This window comes from Sinocyclocheilus grahami, unplaced genomic scaffold (genome assembly GCF_001515645.1).
Source record: "Sinocyclocheilus grahami isolate Dianchi unplaced genomic scaffold, SAMN03320097.WGS_v1.1 scaffold115.1, whole genome shotgun sequence".
Taxonomy (NCBI): Eukaryota; Metazoa; Chordata; class Actinopteri; order Cypriniformes; family Cyprinidae; genus Sinocyclocheilus; species Sinocyclocheilus grahami.
Window position 1 is genome coordinate 990,490 of NW_015505294.1, and position 18,414 is coordinate 1,008,903.

General features: G+C 36.6%; 2 protein-coding genes across 2 annotated transcripts; both read right to left on the bottom strand.

Moving 5' to 3' along the window:
- Window positions 1–261: 261 nt before the first annotated feature.
- LOC107589350 (very long-chain acyl-CoA synthetase-like) lies at window positions 262–7,407 on the bottom strand. The gene is made up of 5 exons (XM_016277764.1): window positions 7,359–7,407; window positions 6,484–7,012; window positions 2,673–2,882; window positions 1,266–1,396; window positions 262–1,174 (listed from the first exon to the last, which is right to left on the bottom strand). The coding sequence occupies exons 2-5, from the start codon at window positions 6,956–6,958 to the stop codon at window positions 998–1,000; spliced, it is 993 nt and encodes a 330-aa protein (XP_016133250.1). The 5' UTR covers window positions 6,959–7,012; window positions 7,359–7,407; the 3' UTR covers window positions 262–997.
- Window positions 7,408–8,645: 1,238 nt separating this feature from the next.
- Window positions 8,646–17,480, bottom strand: slc27a2b (solute carrier family 27 member 2b). The gene is made up of 10 exons (XM_016277734.1): window positions 16,901–17,480; window positions 14,328–14,537; window positions 14,020–14,178; window positions 13,312–13,436; window positions 12,482–12,676; window positions 12,259–12,349; window positions 11,917–12,115; window positions 9,777–9,874; window positions 9,173–9,303; window positions 8,646–9,072 (listed from the first exon to the last, which is right to left on the bottom strand). Exons 1-10 carry the CDS (start codon window positions 17,367–17,369, stop codon window positions 8,896–8,898), a joined length of 1,854 nt encoding a protein of 617 aa, XP_016133220.1. The 5' UTR covers window positions 17,370–17,480; the 3' UTR covers window positions 8,646–8,895.
- Window positions 17,481–18,414: the final 934 nt, after the last annotated feature.

Sequence of the window (18,414 nt, forward strand, 5' to 3'; positions counted from 1 at the left end):
CGACTTTGTTTTGATATGACGACGCGGCTTCATCCCGGGTTTAGTTTCTTTACTTTGTGTGGCGATATTCGTTCTCTCTTTTTTTCTTTGCAGCACATTTCTAAGTATACAACTGTATTAATAAATTAATTTTTAAAGTAAAAAAACAAAATAGTTTTTAGTGCTTCACTGATGCGGTGTTGGATAATCTTGACGATTGTGAAATGGGAACGATGTCAATGACCCCGGTATTGGGTACAGAATGAAACCGGTTCAGTTGGGTTTGTGTTTTGTAGAAATGTTTATTTTTTGAGCTCAGAGGTTGATGGGACGGGAGGTCATGAATTTTGCCCTTTCACCTACTTAAACATACTGCCGCTGATTAGAGTCTCTTGACCAGCAGACACAAGAGCATTGAGAAAACCAGCGACCGGATTTCTTAAAAGCCATTGTGTCAGCAAGATGAATCAAAGCAGTGACTCTCAACTGGTTTGTGGCAAGTGGTGAATCAGAACCACAATTATTGTACTAAAGAAAAAAAATGTCATTCAAATAAATGTAAATTTGTGCGACAAATTTGCGGCAAAATACCATAGCGTTTGATTGGACACGGCCTTTGAATTTAGCTAAATACGCTGTATGGGAAGCCTTTTGTGCCTATTTTGCTACATAAATGGCAAATACATATAATAAACTGTTTATCTCTACGAACCATGAGGCAGTTGAGAATCTCTGCTTTGAGAGTTAAAGTTGTAGTATATACTATTATATAAAGTCAATTTAGTGTACCACAATCTTATTAGAGTCTATTTAACTGCAGGTTGAGATGATTATAAATTAAAATTATTAAAAGGTTAAGTAATAAGGCACACTTCATAAAGTACTAATGTAAAACAGTGGATTGTACTGCTCAAAAGGTTAAAATCATTCACCGTAATCACTTGTTTTCCCTGAGATTAGTGGGTAACTACTGGTTAGTAGATTTCAAAGTTGTACCGTTAGCTTATTCTATGGATTTTTACAGTTTAATTTCCTGCGACAGGATCGACTTGTGAATTTCCTGAGAGAGTGGAATGTATTTCTTTTGCGTCAGCTCCAGGAAGTAGAGAGGATCTCGTATTAAGGTCGGGTCAAAGCCCTCCTCCACCAGCTTCACTTTCTTCATCTTGAAAGTTCCTGTGACGTCCAAGGAATTCTGAAAAACAAATGTATTGTTGGTGAGTGTCGGAGAGAGACGGTAGAGGACAAGCAGGATTCATATATATAGAGGTAAGTTTTCATCAAACCTGAATTCGGATGAATCGAGGTCTGGCGTACACTGGAAGATAGTTCACCAAAACACTGCAAGTGTTGATGCAGTCAAACTCTCTGCCTTCTTTCAGCTTTACAGCTGCCATTCCAATCCTTCCTTCATGACCTGAAGATAAAAGATTTTAGCATGAAAATCCAATTAAAAGTATGCTTTGAATATATATATAGTATTTCAGTGGATTTTTCTGCTTCCTTAAAGAGACAGATCTCCCAAAAATTTAAATTCTGTCTTTGTTTACTCACCCTCAAGTTGTTCCAAACCTGTATGAATTTCTTTGTTAAACACAAAAGATGATATCTTGAAGAATGTTGGTAACCAAACAGTTGTTGATCTCTATTGACCTTCATAGTATTTTTTTTTACAATGGAAGTCAATGGGAACCAAACGCATTTTGGCTACCAACATTCTTCAAAATATCTTTTGTTCTCCGCAACTTGTGCAGGTTTTGAACAACCTGAGGCTGAGTAAACAATGATGGAATTTTTATTTTTGGGTGAACAATCTCTTTAATGATTCCATTAACTAAAAAACACAACAGCCAAATTATTATTATTATTTTTTTTTTTAACTTGGTTGCTTTATTTTATTTTTAAAATCTCCATATTCACAAGTAATTGACCTGATTTTAATCTCACAAGGCCTACACACTGCATGATTTTTGGTTAATTTTTAAAAAATAATTTTGTAAGTAATGGTATGTGGCTCACTTGTCAAGAACAGTTTTGAATCAGTGAGTCATATTCCAATTGCTAAAAAGATTCGAATTAGTGTTGCCAAAAGTACCAACGTTGGTACTGAAATTTCAAAAATGTGACGATACCAGCATTTCCCGCTAGCATTTTGACCGGATTCTTCACCACTGATTGGCCATTGTTTTCACACACTCAACAGATATGTATGTGATTGGCTACAATGATCAGGCTGACAGATGCGGCTTTTAAACGCTCCCGTGTGTATCTGTGTAAGCGTTCGGTGAAGAGCGTGAAGCGATGATTATTGTAGTCAATCACAGACATATCTGTTGAGTGCGTGCACACAATGGCCAATCAGAGGTGTTTAACAATCTGCTCAATAGTGCTCAAAATGCTGGTATTGTCACATTTTTTAAATTTACTATTTTGAAACACTACAATTATACAGCCTTCCCGTAGCTCAAACCGTAGAGCATGGCACTACTGTAGCAACACCAAGGTCATGAGTTCAATTCCCAAGGAAATCAAGAACATGCATGCAATTTAAGTTGCTTTGGATAAGCATCTGCCAAATGCACAAATGTATTTTTTTTTTTTAAATCAGCAGTATCGGCCTGCTTCAATATGCTATTGAATGGAATATAACAATAAATATGACATAAACCACTACATGTGGCCTTGCCAGATACCTGTAGTGCCGGAAGTGTAGATATACAGTGCTGTAGTCCTGATATGAATGTTGGACCTGAGAGACGGGGACAGAGGCGTATCTGAAGCTTTGGTGATGGCTTGACCGATACACTGAATGCCGTCTGTAGTGCACTCATCCGACAGGAGGTATACAGTTATCCCCTTTTCTTTCAGTGTCGGCAATATCTCCTCAACAGCATCACGAAGCTCTGCAAGAGAAAAACTTCACTGCAAAACTCTACAGTTACTGACACACCTGTATGATTACAATAATTCAGAGATAAATTGTTGATTTCCAATGATTTAAAAAAATCTTATTAAACATTTACCAAAGCAGTTTCTGATATCATGCAAAAGTCTTCCAGATATCGGTTCCCAAAGAAACAGGCTGGTTTTTACATGCGCAGCATGTGCTTGAGTTCTCTAGGCCAGTGCTTCTCAAACTTTTGTCTTGTGTTCCACTTAAACCCGTAAGTGGGGCTCAAGCACAGCTTCATTAATGTGCTCTTTTTTCATATTATCCACCGGTTAATATTTTCAACTCGAAAGTAAGCTATTTCCTGAGAACATGATAGATTTAGAGGTAAATAAATAGAAGAATAACAAAGTGCAGTAAATGGTAAACAATTTGGGCTGCAAACCTCTTTTTGTAGGGATGTAAAGGTATTATCAATATCGTCATGTGACCACGATAATATCGAGGCAGTTATCACTATACGAAACAATTGGTCTTCCAGGCAAAAAGTGTAGTTTTCAAAATGTAAACTTCTTATTCTAACAAAAGGTCTTTAAAGTTGAGTTTTGGGCCATTATGCTTTGGCAGAGTATCTGTCAAACGAACTAAAACCGAAAGCACAATATGGCTTAAAGGGATAGTTCATCCAAAAATGAAAATTTGACGTTTATCTGCTTACCCCCAGGGCATCCGAGATGTAGGTGACTTTGTTTCTTCAGTAGAACACAAATTATAATTTTTAAGCCCAAACGTTGCAGTCTATCAGTCGTATAATGCATGGCAATGGTAACAAAATTTATGAGAGTAAAAAAAACATGCACAGACAAATCCAAATTAAACCCTGCGGCTCGTGACGACACATTGATGTCCTAAGACATGAAACGATCGGTTTGTGCGAGAAACCGAACAGTATTTATATCATTTTTTTACCTCTAATACACCACTATGTCCAACTGTCTTTGGGCGCACGCACAGCTTCCAGTGCGTGAGGTGTGTATGCGCTCTGGCGTAGTTTACGTTGATGGGTGTGTTGATATCCAGCCGAAGAGCAATCAACCATATCTTCAGGCGAGCAGGCTAAGCAGTTGGTATAACGTGGAAAGTCACCACTGCCGAATGAGTTCGCGCGAGAGAATGTAATCTTTTAGTTTTAAGTCAGTTTGAACAATCCGGATAAGCGCAAGTAAGTACCATTTTGATTAGCCGTCGTACCTACAATGACTGTGCACTGTGTAAACAATGAATAAAGTATACGCGCGAAAGATCACTTCCGGCGCTTGCGTAAACTACGCCAGAGTGCGTACACACCTCACACACCGGAAGCCGTGCGCGCCCAAAGTCAGTTGGACATAGTGGTGTATTAGAGGTAAAAAATGATATAAATACTGTTCGGTTTCTGGCACAAACCGATCGTTTCATGTCTTAGGACATCAATGTGTCGTTACGAGCCGCAGGGTTTAATTTGGATTTGTCTGTGCATGTTTTTTTTTTACTCTCATAGATTTTGTTATCATTGCCATGCATTATACGACTGACAGACTGCAACGGTTGGAGTTACAAATTATCAAACGTGTTCTACTTAAGAAACAAAGTCACCTACATCTTGGATGGCCTGGGGGTAAGCAGATAAACATCACATTTAAATTTTTGGGTGAACTACCCCTTTAATTCCTTCAAGTCTGTTTTTGCTGCGTGTTTCAAAGCGAAGCGCGCATTTCGTTCAGGCGATCAGCTCGTGATCCTCTGTTTTCCGCGCCTCAGAACGGCTCCGTTCACACTGAATGAATGAATGAATGAATGAATGAATGAATGCAGTATAACTCGTTTACTGCATGTGCTGTGAGTTTAGCACGCGTTTGGGATCGCAACGGCCACCAGTTAGGCTTTATTTTCGCTTCAGATGATTACAGCATTTCTCTAGATTTGTAGAGATGCGTTTTTGTAAACCTGTTTTCATTGAAGCTGGATTGTAATTTCCCTACTGTAGTGTAAAGCAAAAATAATATACCTATGAAATATTCATATTCATTTATTTTACAGTGCAATTGTTTTACAATATATGGCTATTGCGGCATAGGAATAATAATAATATAAAATTGTTGTCGTTATTATTATTATAATATTCTGATTTGTTTGGCTTCCTAAAACACCAGTGTGAATGTAATTTAGACTGAGACAGTAAGAGGGTTGAGTCCCTTTTAAAGTTCAGGTAGAAGTCTTTTTTCTGACTGAAGTTTTCTTAGTTTAGAAACATGGGTTGAAGCTCCTAATTTTGAACACTCAAGTGCATTCGATAGCATAATTTAACTTTAGAACTTTCATTTTTTTTCCAAGTTTTAATTAGTCTTTTTTTAAATAATCGCAATAAATATCGTACTGTGGACTTCATATCTCAATTAGTGCTGTCAAATGATTAATCGCATCCAAAATAAAAGTTTTTTTATTACATAATATATGTGCGTGTACTTTGTACATTTATTATGTATATACACACATATTCATGTATATATTTAAGAAAAATATGTTACGTTTATATATTAAAATATATCTATATATGATATAAATTATAAGAATATAAATATATACACGTAAATATTTTCAAAATATATGCTGTATGTGTTTGTATTTATATATACATAATAAATGTACAAAGTACACGCACATATATTATGTAATAAAAAAACTTTTATTTTGGATGCGATTAATCGCGATTAATCGTTTGACAGCACTAATTGAGATATTATCGTATCGTGAGATTTTGATCTCGTTACATCCCTATCTTTTTGTGATTATATTGAATTTATTACTAAAGTATTGTTAAACATTATTACATTTAAAAGATTACGATCGTTTGCGACATCAATCAGCATAACGGACGGTTTTTGTGCAGCTAAAAGAACTGAAAGCAGCGCCACCTGCAAATAAGATGAATATGCTAATGGATACCAGGTTCCTTATTACAATTTATTTAGTTGGTTATTTTTGTAAAGGGGAAAACCTGCCTGGAAGTTCCAGTGCTGCCTTCTGATTGGTCAATACAGCATTCCAGTGGCACGAAAATCAACAATTAGGCAAAACACCTAGTCCTAATATCACTGCGCGCTAGGCCTATATCTTGAAGCAAAAAAAGATGCCAGTTAATCAGTTTACTAAATAAAATACTTTATTATTACACTTTTATATTTTAACCCTTAATATTTTTTATAGGCTTATATATTAACATTTTATGTAAGAAATAATATAGCTGAAACCCTGCTAGATGTAACAAATATAGTCAGTAATTAGCACGCAGGACCTAACAACGCCCCTTTTTATTGTGACTATAATTGAAATACAACACAACATCTGCTTTATCGCGGAAGTAATTCTTTTTTGACAGTTCTAATCTTTTTTTAAAAGTCATAATTTCTGTTTTATATGTTTAAGAAAGCCAAGTATCTCTCAAAAGCATGCACGCATTTAGAAAAAGGTTGGGGATGAGTGCAAAAGGCCTCACAACATGACATTCCGATGCTACAGTAGCCCCTTCATGCATGCATAGCATCTCTAGTGACAGTAGCCTACATAGATCTCACCAGCAGCTGCTATGAGCACTTTCGCGCCGCAGCAGGAGAAGCAGTGGAGGAGTGATCTGGATCTGATGTTGAAGTTCAGGAGTGCTGCGGGACAGCCGAGCTTAGCCAGGCCGAGCCAGGTCCACACGAAGCGGGGCTCGTTGCCCAGGAACAGCGCGACCGAGTCCCCTTCTCTGAGCCCAGCCTCCGAGCGCAGCGCATTCGCTACTTTGTTACTCTCCTTATCCACCTCCTCGTAAGAGTAAGTCTTCCCCTCGAAATGAATAAACGCTTTTCGCGGGTGTTTCTTCACAGCCTCCAAAAAGCAGTCCACAATACTATAGAATGGCGTTTTCCTTTTGTATACATTTAATCGGATGCCAAATCCAAGAGCCCTGTACATATACACGCAGTCCTGGAAAAAGTATGTGGAGAAAGTTTTCAGCAGCGCGGGGAGAAGAGCCAAGCCCGCGAGGAGAGTGAGCCACACATACATGTTTACCAGAGATTGGACAACACTAGGGTTTTGAGATTAACTATATGCCATAGCCTGACACCACTTCCAGCCACACATACATGTTTACCAGAGATTGGACAACACTAAGGTTTTGAGATTAACTATATGCCATAGCCTGACACCACTTCCACAGTCTTAAAATGCATGGGCCACATTCTCGAAATGCAAGAGCCTTTTTGGGGCTCCAGAGAGAGATTATATCATTCTGATCCACCCCCGACTAGAGTCTCATCGGGTTGCCAGATCCTTCATTAAATCGGTGCCTTGTTTCCACAAGCGCGGGGAGAAGAGCCAAGCCCGCGAGGAGAGTGAGCCACACATACATGTTTACCAGAGATTGGACAACACTAAGGTTTTGAGATTAACTATATGCCATAGCCTGACACCACTTCCACAGTCTTAAAATGCATGGGCCACATTCTCGAAATGCAAGAGCCCTTGAAAAATAATGTGTTTTTTGAACATTAAAGCATGTCAACATATTCTGTTACACCAAATACACAAAATAATGATCTTTAAAATAGCATCATATGACCCCTTTAATATGAGAGACCAGGTCTCTCAATACATTCAGATAATTTACTGTGATTTGTGGTTAAGTTTTTGGTTATGAACATTTTTAAAGGAAATGATGCTGAATTTGTTGCTGCAGACATTCTTTGTCATTTTTTTTTTTTGTACAAATTTCTTGTTGCTAGAATATTTTCATGTCACATCTGGTAAGCATCTATTAAGAGTAATTCTTCCAAGCAAAGATTTTAGATTTGCTGTCAATCGTTTTGACAAGAAAATTAAAAATTGATTAATTTAGTTTGCCACGGTTGTTAACAAAATTACGAAATTAGTTGCTGCAGACATTCTTCGTAATTTTGCATTTTTTTTGGTACAAATTGCTTGTTGCTAGAATATTTTCATGTCACATCTGGTAAATGTCTGTTAAGAGTTATTTATTCCAAGCAAAGATTTTACATTTGATCATTTTGTTTGCAAAATTAAACTCCGTTCCGGATTTTTCTCTGGAGTAACAAATATAATGCTGCATTCGCATTATTATTGTTTCTATTTTAAGCTCCCCAGTTTACAGTAGTTAAGCACAGAGGAAATCTTTATTGTGTTTTGGTGTTTAATTCCATGCAGTGGCACTAAATAATTGCATATTAAGTAGGTCATTATATTATAGAAACGTATTATGTGGGCTGATATTCAAATTATTTAAAGACTTAAAATAATGATTTAAACAACTTCTGTGGCAAATTCATGGAGAGTTTATGAATGTCAATATTCCATGATCAAATACTCTCTAGCTATTCATATTAAACAAAATAAATACTAATAATTACATTTAAAATGGCACAACATTCATTTTTTAAATGAATTTAATTTTATTTATTTATTCTTTTGGAATTACATTTTCCACTTAAATTACAAATAACAAAAAAAAACAATTATTTAGTGCATGAGTATTTTAAACTCACAACATGGCAACCCTCATTCAATTCAGCCTTTGAGACATGAGCCAGTGGGAGGGTTTCTGTGGGAGCCAGTCATCTTACAGCAAACTCTTACGAAACTATTTGTTCTCTGCAGAAAGCCTCTTTTGAGATTGACACTGAAGAACTTTTGAAACTGTTTTATTATCTTTTTAAACAATGTTGTCATATACTAGTGTGATAAATAAACTCTTTAATCTTTTGAAATATGCACAATAAGCAAAATAATTATTTACACCAATACATTGGTTAAATTTACAGTACAGACAAAATAATAATAATTGCATTTTTGTGTGTTGATTGTGATCGCTGGACAGTTATTGTCCAATTATTTGTAAATAATTTTATAAATTTAGAGTTGGGAGTCTGAACAAATAAAATATTCTATTTTTTTTTTAAATGATAACTTAAAGAACATCCTGCTCTTCACAATCTGAAATGACCATCCAATATCGACTGATATGTGTCACGTGTCAGAGGTCTGTAGCTTTTCACCGTCTCATGTAAAACAAACAGAGGGTCGGTGATTACAGCAGGGTTGAAGCCCTCCTCTACCAGCTTCCCTTTCAGCTGTTTGAAAGTGCAAGTCACAGCCAAACAGTCCTGCAATCAGAAATCCTTTTACTTATTTGAGAGACATGAAAGAGTACATAAATGCATTGACAAAGGGATCATGTATTCAGAAAGAGCATTGTGAAGTTACCTGGATCCTTATAAAACGAGGTCTGGCATAAGAGGGGAGGTAAGTAGTCACGTGACTAAAAATGGCATCGGGCTCAAACTGATGGTCTTTCTTCAGTGTGATGGTAGCCATTCCTGTCCTCCCCTCATACCCTTCAAATTCAATAAAAGATCAAGGGTCACTAATGGGTTTGGAAGAAATATTAACTAGTGGTGTGAATGTCAAGTGAATAGTTCACCCAAAAATGAAAATGTACTCACCCCAAGGCCATTCAAGATGTGGATGAGTTTGTTTCTTCATTGAAACAGATTTTGAGAAATGTAGTATTGCATCACTTGTTCACCAATCAACCAATAAACAGCTTTTCACATCACACATTAACTGATGGACTGGAGTGGTGTGGATTACTTGTAGATTATTGTGATGTTTTTATCAGCTGTTTGGACTCTCGTTCTGACGGCACCCATCCACTGGTGAGAAAATTATGTAATGATACATTTCTTCAAATTTGTTCCCATGAAGAATCAAACTCATCTACATCTTGAATGGTCTGAGGATGAGTAAATTTTCAGCAAATTGACATTTCTGCGTGAACTATTCTAAAAGGAGTGAAGTTGCATTAAACCTTGAACTGTAACGCCGTATACATTTGCTTCCTCGATACTCGTTGCCATAGTCAAGATGTCAGACACTTCATTTGTGGAAACGTTTTCCCCTTTCCACCTGAGATGAAGAAGACCATGCAGTTATTTAAGATTCTTCTATTTGAATGTAATATTAAAGCTGTAACTTCTGCTTTTAAAGGGGTCATATGATGCGATTTCAAGTTTTCCTTTCTCTTTAGAGTGTTACAAGCTGATAGATAAGATCTGATAGATAAGATCCCTGAAGTTGCAAAGACTAAAGTCTCAAAACCAAAGAGATATTCTTTATCAAAGTTAAGACTCTGCCACGCCCCCCTAAAACGGCTCGTTCTAACACGCCCCCACATATCTACCTCACTATGTGGCAATATTAGTATAATGCTGCCCAAATGTGCACGTAAAGAAAGAAGCATGTCAACATATTCTGTTACACCAAATACACAAAATAATGATCTTTTAAAAAGCATCATATGACCCCGTTAAGTAGAACAAGAAATTCCAAAATTCTGAAAGTTCTGGAATCAACCCTTCACTGTGGGTTTTCAAATCTTTATTTTTAAACAGAAGAACATGTTCAGATAGATATACTGTAAAGGCTAACATGCTTACTGTATTTATCCTTACAGTATTCAGTGATTATTAGACTCCTAGAACAAGGCAACCTTTGAAATCGATTCTTGATTCCCAATGCCTTAAAATTAATTTGGGGCCAAGCACCGAAGGTGCGATGGCACCTAATGTATCCGTTAGATTTCTTCTTATTATTCTTCTTCCACTCTGGTAGTCTATGGCTGCCCACTTTTGCTGTAAAGTTATACAATTTGGCACACTGATAGAGGACAGTCTGAAATGTCACCATAGCAAGTTTGGAGTCTCTAACTCAAACTCTCTAGCGCCACCACTTGTCCAAAGTTTTACTCATGTTTATGCTAATAACTTTTGAACCGTAAGACACAGAAGGAAAATAATTTTTCCTCTTATTCCTTAGCTCATGCCGTTTTGAATGAACTCCGAAATGTAAAAATTGTAAAGTTTAGCTTTTTCACTAATTTTAATGGTTTTAAAAACCTACTTTTTCGAACTCGTCATAGACGGTTAGTCAGATTTTCACCAAAATTGGCTCAGATCATCTCCAGTCCATGCTGGCAAAAGGTAATGGAATTCAAGTTGATTCATCAAACCGTTCTCGAAAAAAGTGCGAACAAATTCTACGAAGAGCATGCAAAAATGGATGTGAGAGTATATCTCCGCAACGGTTTGGCGTATCGATCATCTTCAGACCAAGCTGGCGAAAAGTTATGGATTTCGTGTCGATATACAAAGCGATTCTCGTTTAGCGCATCAACGAATTTACTGGAAAGATGATGCTGTATCTCTGCAAAGCTTTGACATATTTACACCAAACTTTGTATGTGCCATTGTCAACTCTCACTGACCAGGCCACATCACTTTGGTAACAGCGCCACCGATTGGTCAAGAGTAGTAAACCATTCATTAACCATTAATTATGAAATTTCCAAAAATGCTAATAATTTTTTATTGCATTAGCCTATTATAATGAAATTGGTCTCAAAACATTCCTTGGGTCATGCCGACAACATGGTTATCAATTATGCCATAGTCGGCCGAACTTCCTGTCCGCCATTTTGATTTATGTTGAAAACCTACCATTCATCTGATTTTCACCAAATTCGTCTTCAGACCATGCTGGCAAATATTCATGGATTTCGTGTCGATAGACAAAAAAATGTGTATATCGCTGCTACAAATTTGAGGCTTGATGCCAAAATGACTCTGAGGCTGTATCTCTGCAAAGCTTTGACATATTGATACCAAACTTTGTGTGTTCCATTGTCACCTCACACAGAACACACCACATATATTTGATTACCTATTGGTCAAAAGTGGTAAGCCAATAAATAATATTACTAGTGGTTGTATTTATGATTTTTCAGCCATTTTGACTAAAATCATCTTAAAATGTTTTTAATTACTCATTGCTTCAGTTGGTCTGATGCTTGCTTCTGTAGTGCTTGGCCCCATAATTGCTGCTTGCAGCTATATATTTTTTTGAATCGATTCCTAGCCCTATAGAACAACAATTTGAATGCCATTTTTCACCTAAAAGTGTCGCCCACCCGATCCTGGAAGTAGATGAAGTTTTCGTGGTCTGTCCTGAACAGATCTCCAGAGTTGAAGTAAACATCTCCCTTCTCAAACACATTGTAGAGTTTCTTCTTCTCCGTCTGTTTGGGATCCCTGGCATATCCACCAAATTGGGCCTTCTGGGTAATCTTTACTACTAGTAGACCAGTTTCACCTGTATTACAGTCAATGACACATTAATGACACGTTCGTCAAAGTAAAAAAAAACAACTTTGCTGTGTATCTTATGACATATTTTATGCATACAAACATGCTTCCTCAGAAGTACTGTTCATTAAAAATGAACATTTTACTTGCCTTTAACTACTTCTATGCAAAATCCTTCTGCGTTTCTTACAGGCTCCTCTTGTTCTTGGTCAAACTTAACCAATGCATATGGATAGATTTTCTGAAATAACAATGTGTTCAGACAATTTCAATAGTCAACAGTTCTCATTTCAGTACTTCTGATTTGTCTGACTTGATGAACTGCAGGTAAAAGAGTAACGACCACATTCACTGAAAATTTCAGTAAATCTACCTTATGAAAATAATTCACTCTACCAACAGCCCCAGTTTTCCCAGCATAGTTCAAAAAGCCCAGGGTTCCCTCGGTTGAGCCATAGAACTCTTTGATGTCAACATTTCCAAATCTGCTTATGAACGTCCTCCACACCTCTGGTCTGATCCCGTTCCCAATGGCCATTCTGACGTTGTGTACTTGGTCGCTAACACGCTGGTTAGGATGAGAGAACAAAGATGAGAGAACAGCTTATTGTGCAGAGCAAACAGAGCACTGCAGACACTGGAGCGGAGAGCGGGGTAAGATGTGTCACCAACATAGCTGCATTCATATACAGCAGCCTGTGTATATAAGAATGTATTACAAAAACAAAAAATTATAATAATTTTGCACGTCACACTTTTCAAAAAATTAGCTGTGTGGAAGATACTTCAAGTAAATTGTCAGTTACGATAGTATTCATGGCATCAAAATGTCTTCATTTAGCCCAATAAAGGAGCTTTATTATTTTTCTCATGCATTTAATATTTGATGCAAATTTCATAAAGACAAAGATGTTGAAAATATACTACAATAAAATATTTTTAAAAACATCAATAACACATTTTGAGTTCATATTTTTATTTGATGTAAACTGTTCACATATTCCATGTGATAATGATTCAACACACACTACCGTTTACTCTTTCTTTACTCTGTGGCCAGAGGACAACTTAAAGATAGGCTCAGCTTACCCCACTCTTAATTACAGTGGGCAACCAACACAACCATCCTTTCAAAGTACTGTAGATGACAAAAAAAGAGGAAGACTCAGTGTTGCCGTTTGGCTTCTTAAAATGGTCAAATACCTTTGGTGTATTGCAGAGGTAGCGCATTGTTTCTCCAATATACTGTATCACAGTGACATTATATTTTCTGCAGTCATCCCAGAACTGAGAGGAAGAAAACTTACTCTTCACGACAACAGTAGCTCCTGAATACAAAACGAACCAAAGCATGAAACAAAAGGGAAAAAAATTCAAAACCACAAAAGCATGTAGAGAAAAGCAAAACAAAAAAAACAACATTCATGAAAGCACATACACAAAAAAGTAAAGCAAAAAAAAATAAAAAAATCAGCATCCATGAAAGCACATACTCAAAAAAATAAAAAAGAATAAATAAACATTCATGAAAGCATATACACAAAATGTAAAGCAAAACAAAATCAACATCCATTAAAGCAACACATGCACAAAAACAAAACCACAAAAGCATGTAGAGAAAAGCAAAACAAAAAAAACAACATTCATGAAAGCACATACACAAAAAAGTAAAGCAAAAAAAAATAAAAAAATCAGCATCCATGAAAGCACATACTCAAAAAAATTAAAAAGAATAAATAAATATTCATGAAAGCACATACTCAAAAAAATAAAAAAGAATAAATAAACATTCATGAAAGCACATACACAAAATGTAAAGCAAAACAAAATCAACATCCATTAAAGCAACACATGCACAAAAACAAAATGAACATTTTGGATTACCGACACAAAAATATTTTTTGAAAATACCTCTTTCAATAGCACCTCCGAATCCAAGTGCAAAGCCAGCACTGTGATACAAGGGAAGGCAGATGTACACCACATCATCAGACTTCAGACCGCAAACGGAAGGAAAGACGGACATGGCCCACAACCTCCGCTGAGCAATCACTGCTGCCTTTGGAAGACCTGCAGGGGACACGGCTCATGAAATCCACTCAATTAGTAATTACAGATTTGTCATTTTGCTGACACTTCTGTCCATTCTCTCTGGTGCAAAATCATCCTCAGTCAAAAATAGAGTACAATAACACATCAGTCACTGAATCCAGTCTTACCCGTCGTGCCTGATGTGTAGATGTACACCGCTGGGCTGCTGAAGGTGATGTTGGCCCTCAGGTCTGCAGGAATCGGCTCATCTGAGGCCTGCGCGATCTTGTCTGTAAGACTCTCCATTCCCTCAGCGGTCACATGGTCAGTCAGTATATAGACAGAGATTCCCAGCTCTCTCAGATCGGGCAGCACCTCCTCAACAGAATCCTGCAGTTCTACATGAGGGGTTTTCAACATACGAAATATACATGAAAGGGATCATCTATGTACGGTGGCCGTAAAGTGCCAATCAAATCACAATTCTGAAAACAAAATAACAATTCAGAAAGCACAACAACAATTCAGAAAACATTATACCAAGACAGAAAACACAACGACAAATCAGACAAACCGGAAGAGGTAGGTATAGTTTGAGACAGCGCCATTGGTTTGGGATTACTCACCGCTGACTGGACGAGACATCTGTCAATCAACGTATACAGGAAGAGCCAGCCGAAGAACAGCAGAGTCGTGGTAGAAGGTTCGGAGATGGTATTAAAGTAGCTCAGTTTAAATGTATTGTATGAATTGCCCTTAATCTGGACTAAAAAATACGGGGTGTATATTTACATTTAGTTAAAAGTGACTGTAAAACATTAGCTCCAGCGGTGCAGATGGATAAGCGCGTGTCATTGGTTTTTTGACGTGATCGACCCGGGTTCGATCCTGCCTTTAGCCAAACTTTTTTTTCCTCCCTTTTCAAATCTCGTATTAGCAATATATTCTATTTACACTAAGTGAAAATAGCAGTATTTTTTAGCAATATGCTATTTACACTAAGTGCAAATACCTAGTTACACTATGTTAAAATAGCAGGATTTCTACTATCAAGTATACTACTTGTTGCAAATAGTGGCAATTATCTGCACTTCAGTATTGTAGTACATTATAAAACAGTATGCAATAATAACGTATTGAGTGTTAATTATAATTTTTATTATTAAATGGATACCACCTTATTGGTACAATAAAGCCCTCCCTACACTTACCCTAACCCTACCCCATACTTTACTTTCAACTTTTTGATTATTTCCTTAATTTTTATTGAAAATAAATGCCCTTACGATGTGATATACTAGATTTGAAAAAGGAGAAAAAAAAGTTCTGCAAAAGGTAGGATCGAACCCGGGTCGATCGCGTCAAAATTCCAACGACCAGCGCTTATCCATCTGCACCACTGGAGCTAATATTTTACAGCCACTTTTAACTAAATGTAAATAGACACTCCGTATTTTTTGATTGACAGATGTCTCGTCCAGTCAGCTGTGAGTAATCCCAAACCAATGGCGGTCTCAAACTATGCCTACCTCTTCCAGTTTGTCTGATTTGTCGTTGTGTTTTCTGACTTGTTCTAATGTTTTCTGAATTGTTGTTGTGCTTTCTGAATTATTTTGTTTTTTTAGACTTGCATTTGCGTTTGTAATTTGTTATTTTGTTTTCAGAATTGTGATTTGCTTTGCACTTCTCTGCCACCGTATCTATGGCTAGATGCGAGTTACACAATTGTAATGCACAATGTGGAGGCAAAGAGCGGTGGAAGCTTGTTTCCACCACGGGATTAAAAAGTTCAATAATAAAGGTAATTGTGAGGTTTTGTTTAATCTCACAAGTTTTTATCTCACAATTCAGACTTTTTTTCAGAATTGCAGAATTGTTTGATACAAACTAGATAAAAGCTGTTTTAGTTCAATTCTGAGGGAAAAAGTCTGCAATTCCGAGAAGAAAAAAGTAAAATTGCGAGAGATTTTAAAATAACGTGCAATTCTGAGGAAAAATTGCGACTTGCAATTGTGAGATAGCCTATAAAAATTGCTAGATGTGAGATATAAAAAGTTTGAATCATGAGATAGAGTCACAATTTATCTTTTTTTTTTTACCCACAATTACGCAGCCATCTGATTACAGGGGTGTTACAACCAAATTAATTTAAGGCCTTAATAATCAGAATCGAGTATTCAGATTTCAGACATTAAGTTTGATTCATTTCGTGATACTTCACATGACAGAAGACAGAGAAAGAAGGAACAAAAATAAATGCAACAGACGCTACATCTTTAAACAAGCTCTTTAAAACTATTTTTTAAAATACACAGCACATTAAATGCGCGATGCTGAGTGTTGCAATGAAAATATTGCGGGGATGTATTATGATTATTACAGTAATATGCAGGCAACACAAAAACACAGCCATTGAGGTTCTTTTCTTTGAGTTATGCAGCACCTATACAATCAGGTAACACCAAAGCGTCTCATTTTCTTCAGGAAAAAAAAATCTTAAAAAGTTCTTAAGATTACACAACTTCTTAAGAATTTTTTACTGACTGCACTTAAAATGAATATCAAAATATGCATAAGAATTTTTTTTGGGGGGGGGGGGGTCTCTAAATAGTTCATATACTTCCATGTGTGTTAATAAAAGTTAATAATAGTGACAGTGTAACCAGCGTTGGTGAGAAAGGAACACGGAGTCAACAGCTTTACAGTGAATACAGTTACTAAGCACTGACTGCATCTGGCGAACTGTTAAGAGTGACATTACCTGCACCAGCTATCAGCACAGTGGCCCCACAGCAGCTGAAGCAGTGCACAAGTGATTTGGATCGGATGTTATGATTGAGAAGAGCAGCAGAACATCCGATCTTGGCCAAAGCCAACCACATCCACAAGAACATGGGCTCATTTCCTATGAGGAGCGCAACTGTATCTCCTTCATGAAGATCTGCGTGCTTCAACAAACTCCTCGCGATCTTATTACTCCGTTTATCCGACTGCGCATACGAGTAGGTTTCATCCTGGTACCGGATGAACGCTCTGTGCGGGTTCTTCTGAACCGAATCCAAGAACCGGTCCACTAAGGTATAGAAAGGTTTGGATTTGAGATATTTAGTCGTACGGTATATAGATATTGCTATCCGACGCATGTACTTGGCATCTGCGATAAAGTAAGGATAACGTAATCTTAAGGCAAATAAAAGTAAAACAGCACTTACAATAAACCAAAACATCATGAGATCCGATTCCGTTCCGCTAAACCTACTTTCTAACAGAGCGCAGCGTTTAGACAGCGATAAAGCTGAGTGTAGGCGGGGCTTCGTTTAGTGGGAATGGACACATACTGGAGCTGATGGCTATGAAATGAAGCGATATCGATTTTTGATATCAATATTCGAACCGTTCGCGACGATATAATCGGCAACGCTTGCATTATCAGAGAAGACCTCGGGACTGTAAACATGTAGACAACCCTGTCAGAACATTGATCTTTTAAAGCTATTAATAATACTATGTTTTAAGAAATCAACCTGCTATCACCTTATCCCATGTAGGGTTTTTATTCATAAGATGACCATTTCCCCCCTTGTGTATGTAATGTCTTCGTAAACTGTTACTTTTATCCCAGACGATATATAAAATGTATTATTTTAGCTTGATATATCATGTTAACAAATACAATTCATTAACATACACATTACTTGCGTAATATTTCATATAAAATATAGTGATAGGACAGTGCATATACCGTATATCAGTGACATTAAAAAAATTGAAATTAAATTGACATTAAATTAAATTATTGAAATATTGTATTCTGTTATAACAGCAACTATTTTCCAGGAAGCCATTTAACTAAAAGCTTAAGTTATTTTTATGACTTGACTTGTTTTTAATCATTTATCTTGTGTTTTTCCCATAACGTTACAAACTTAAAGAAATACTTAGAAACCATTTGTGACATTGTTGCATGTACTTACTATAGTAAGTACATGTAAATTAAACCTTAACCGTGTAGCAAGTGCATTTATTAATATTACTCAGTATTGTGTAATTACAATGTAACAGGCACCTTAAAACAATGTGTAACCAAAAAAAACAAACAAAAAAAAGATTAAAATAAACAATTATTTCCTTCTGGGAAAACAAAAATATTAGAAAGAATATTACAGCCCGTCACCATTCAGCATTCTTTAACAAAAAGTCACGCAGGTTTGGCAGGTGAGGGTGAATAATCTATTGCCCAAATTCCCTTCAAAAGGTCAACCCTGTTATCATGAT